This window comes from Micropterus salmoides, unplaced genomic scaffold (genome assembly GCF_014851395.1).
Source record: "Micropterus salmoides isolate LMB-PRFRI ecotype aquatic unplaced genomic scaffold, ASM1485139v1 Ms_hic_scaffold_2939, whole genome shotgun sequence".
Classification (NCBI taxonomy): domain Eukaryota; kingdom Metazoa; phylum Chordata; class Actinopteri; order Centrarchiformes; family Centrarchidae; genus Micropterus; species Micropterus salmoides.
Window position 1 is genome coordinate 1 of NW_024042194.1, and position 4,670 is coordinate 4,670.

Here is a 4,670-nt window from a genome sequence, read left to right on the forward strand (position 1 = left end):
ACCAGCCGCACGTTTACAATTTTATCCCCATTCACGTTAGCGGAGAGCTAAACCGGAAGTTAACCTGCTCGGCCGGCAAAGTCAATACAGTGGACACTGTACCGCTACTGCAGATTAGCGTTTGGGTGTATAATTGCAGTCTGACGGACGCACAAGTATAAATGCCTGGCTATGTGCGTAGCCTACGGTGTAGCTACACACGTAGACCCTACGCAGGAGTATTAATCAAGCTTTAGTCCAATCGACTTCAAATATCTGCTGTGCCTTTTAAAGGCATTGACGATGAGAAGTTGTGCTATCTGTGAGTTTTTGTCAATGGGCGTGTCTGTGGCGTAGCGTCCAAAATCGATGAAACAGGAAGTTGTCTGCACCAAACTGTACATGTAGGATGACAGGCCCACCCTGAACACATCCATATGCCAACAAACACACAATGTCATAGCGCCACCTGCTGGCAACAGGAAGTGTCAAGTTTTACGCTGTTATGTACTGCTCCCAACATATTTGCCTCACATGCTTCAAAACTGGTTTGAAGGTGCAATTACAGCCAATTTATGTCCTTTTACAATGTCCCTATTTTAACTAACTCCTCCTAGGGAATTAATTGGATTGACTTAAATTTTCTGCTTTGCATTCTAAAGGCACTGATGATGAAAAGTTGTGCTGTCTGTGAGTTTTTGTCGATGGGCGTGTCCGTGGCATGGCATCAAAGATCAACTCAGTGCGAGGGCCCGCCCAACGCTGCTTGCAGCTTCAATTATTATTAGGCGTCCAAGCCTGAAGCAGTACAATATTGTAATCGTTAGGATTTTTATTATTTTTATTCCATAGGTTTTCGCCTAATTCCAATACTGCGGCCTAGACGGTAAGTGCTACAGACACATTTGGGGCAATTGTTCCCCATGAGACGACGGCAGGCAAAAAATTTTGCACGCTTCTACCTTCACTTCTAGGGGGCGCTACAAGCAAAGTCCAAAGTTTGGCACTTTCAAATCGCTGTAACTCCCGCATACGGAGGCGGATATCAAAAACCTTATATCCACGCGTTTGGGGGATCGAGCCACATATGCCCATAGGTGGCGCTGTTATTGCATATTAAAAACGTGAAAAAAATCCCATTGTCTAACATGCATTTTATATCTCCATTACCACAAGTCCGATTGACACCGAATTTGGGTCAATTGTTCCCCATGGGGCCCTGATGACACCTGAAAAATTTTGTTCAATTCGGCCAAATGGTGGCGCTATAATCGAACCACAAAAACCCCATTCATTTCAATGGGATTTTCAAACAAAGGACATTTTGCAGGATAACTACGGCTCACTACATTGCACATTGATAAACCTTACATCTACGTGTTTGGGGGATGCTGCTGATTCCAATGGTATAGGACACGCCTCTGTGTGATGGCGTTTTCATTTTGCGAAATTGCGAAAACCTATTTTAATTAACTCCTCCGAACCAGCAATTCCGATCGACACAAAACTTGGCACGGACCATCTCTGGACTGAGCTGAAGAAAGTTTGTAGGGGTAATTTTAATCCGACAAAAAATGTCCCAATTACAAGCTAACAAATATTTGCGAAAACGCTAAAAACAGCAAGTATGACATATCTCAGGCATGGAAAGGCCGATCAACACAAAACTTGAGGACCTTATGTGGCATGCCCCTCTGAGGGACTGTGCAAAATTTGGTACAGTTAGCCCCTAGTTGGCGCTATTAAAATCCCATAGACATACATGCATTTTAGATCTCCACAACCACATGACAATTTTGGTGCAATTCAGCCAACAGATGGCGCTAAAAGCGAAGCTCAAATCTCTCACTAAATCCCATTCATTCCTATGGCATTTTCAAAGGCAAAGGACAATTGCCTCTGTTTGGTACGGCCCATCAACACCAAATGTGGGGACCTTATGCGGCACGACGGCGGGGCCGGGGGGGCAGCTCGCGCCGGGAGGCTTGGACACCGCTTACAACTGCTTGCAGTTCTAGTTATTATTATTATCATTATTATTATTATTATTATTATTATTATTATTATTATTATTATTTTTTGAGACAGACTCATTAGAAGCCCTTTTCTCACAAATATCTAGCTGGACTTACCTGAATAAAAGCACAAAGCCGTAACTCTCCACCAACATTCCAATGATTGGCCAACGGCACAACACCAGAGACACGCCTCCAAGAAAGAAGAAAGAACCTCGAAACTTGTTTCTTTGGAAGAAGAATTGGGCTGTCCTTCTGAAGCCGATGATGAATGTCAAACCCAACAGAAACAGGATCTGCAAAAAGGGCAATCAAACAAAACATTCTCACACTATGCCTACCTGTAAGCCACATGACCAAAGATTAAAGCTGCTCTAACGAATACTTTACTTTGATCAACGGCCTATGTGTAATGTGAAAGACGTCATTCATAATGACCATGAAAATTGTCTCAATGGTTGTGAGTGTTGATATGAGACAAGAGAAGGTGTGATGGTGACACAGAGCAGATGTGTGTTTACTCACATTCCCAAAGGCCAACAAGACAGAGTCAAAGTACAGCAGCACACCAATAAGCAGGAAAAATAAACCGAATCCGACCAGACCAGTACCCATCTCTGGAAGATACACAGTAAAACAATTACAGATCAATTGGTCAATATAAACAGTTCAAATACATTTTCTATATAATAATGCCGTTTTCAGTCAATCAATGTGCCTTTTAGCCACAGGGATTAAAACATGTCTCACACTTTGATATCAGAGGGTGTAGAGTTGTCCTAACTTGAAGCTAGCAAAAAGGACTTGCTAGTTACTTGTTAGTAAATACATCCAGTGTTGTCTTTGGTCTTTTCATTGGATTGGATTAGATGTAATGTTTTTGCAATCCATAGTCTATCTACTGAGGAAACCATAAGACAGTGTCATTCATTATATTTCCCAGTAAAACAGCACTTCAATCAACTCCAGGATTTTAAACATGCTGGGGTCTAGTGTTTTAACTGTACTGAACCTGCTTAACTGAATACAGACGACATCAGTGTCTCATTAATTATAGAAACATTCTCTGAAGAAATCTGTAGAGAAAGGCCTGCTATTGGCTGATTCAGTGCTTAAGGGAGGGCATTGTGGGTAGACATAGTTGTAATCCTTTTTTACAACACTTAGGAATCAATACAGTCAGTACTGAAGAATCAGGACAAGTGTAAAGAACATTGATTAGAACATACCAGCACTTATTTTTCTCTATTCTTTTTAATATTCTTATATAACTTGCATTGTCTATTCCATATTTATATTTCTACATTTATTTATGTCAACTGTATGTTTGTCTACGTGTAGCACCTTATCACCAAAGCAAATTCCTCGTATGTGTAAAACAGTACTTGGCAGTAAAGCTCCTTCTGATTCTGATTCTCTTTCATTCAACACAGTTCCTCTGTGGCACTCTTTAATAACTGGTTAAACTCAAAGTGAATTTACCACATGAAATGCTACCCTTGCTTATTAATCTTGTAGTCTTTACCTTAAAATGCATTCCTTCCACAAGCACATCCATGTATTGTGAAGTCAGGCCACTGATCTGTGCTCCATGACTTAGACTGACACCTCAGAAGAGAGCAACTGTGGGAAGACTTACTCTGGAACTCTGTGATGGCCGCCATGGTAATCCCTGATGTCCTCCTCCTCTCTCACCGCTGTGACTGTCAGAAAAAAATGAGTCCTTTAACCTTTGTGATTTGACGTTGTCAGTGTGTGAGGTAAACATTAACCAGAGCAGGCGTACACTGAAACCCTGTAATGTACACACGGGATTCTCAGGTAAACGGTTAATTACCTGAGTGATGTCATTAGCCATTCAAAAACATTGAATACTTATCCCTTATCTGGTGTTAGGGCTCCTGAACATGTCAAGAGTCTTTAAACCTTTGGTCTGCTGGGTAGTGTTAATTTTGTCAGCCATTTTAAAATTTAGTCTTAGTCTTTGTCTTAGTCCTGTGTCAAATGTCCTTGTCAGTTTTTGTCCTAGTTAGTCAACTGTATACTATTTATTTAATCAAGTTTTAGTTGACTAAAAGTCTGGGTGTTTTAGTCTGATGTTAGTCAAAAGAAATTCAAAAGTACTTTAGTGTAGCTTTAGTCATTTCAGTCATTTTAGTTTATTCTGTCCTATTAGTATTATTAGGTTCCGAGCACGACCGTGCGAGGTCCCTATTGAATTTGTAAAGATTATTAGGGCCCGAGCATGACCGTGCGAGGTCCCTATTGTATTTGTAAAGATTATTTATGGCCCGAGCACGATCGTGCGAGGTCCCTATTGAATTTGTAAAGATTATTTATATATATATATATATAATGGGCGTGTCTGTGGCGTCCATGATTCGCCATGAAACAGGAAGTTGTTGTAACTTCAGTGTACATGCTCACATCTGGACCAAACTGTACATGTAGGATGAGAGTCCCGCCCTGAACACATGTACATGCCGACATTCACCCACAGTCATAGCGCCACCTGCTGGCAACAGGAAGTGACCTTTAACTAAGCAGCCCCCGCCACACGTTTCACCTACGTGCACGAATTTTCTGTGGTGCGTGTATCTTGTCCAGACGCACAAAAAAGTATCTTGGAGCCATAGCCTAAACCCAACAGGAAGTCAGCCATTTTGAATTTTACGG

General features: G+C 41.4%; 1 protein-coding gene across 1 annotated transcript; it reads right to left on the bottom strand.

The window, feature by feature from the left end:
* Window positions 1-2,066: 2,066 nt before the first annotated feature.
* On the bottom strand, window positions 2,067-3,746 carry LOC119882150 (vesicle transport protein GOT1A-like). The gene is made up of 3 exons (XM_038692152.1): window positions 3,634-3,746; window positions 2,520-2,611; window positions 2,067-2,290 (listed from the first exon to the last, which is right to left on the bottom strand). The coding sequence occupies exons 1-3, from the start codon at window positions 3,656-3,658 to the stop codon at window positions 2,108-2,110; spliced, it is 300 nt and encodes a 99-aa protein (XP_038548080.1). The 5' UTR covers window positions 3,659-3,746; the 3' UTR covers window positions 2,067-2,107.
* Between the last annotated feature and the right edge of the window lie 924 nt (window positions 3,747-4,670).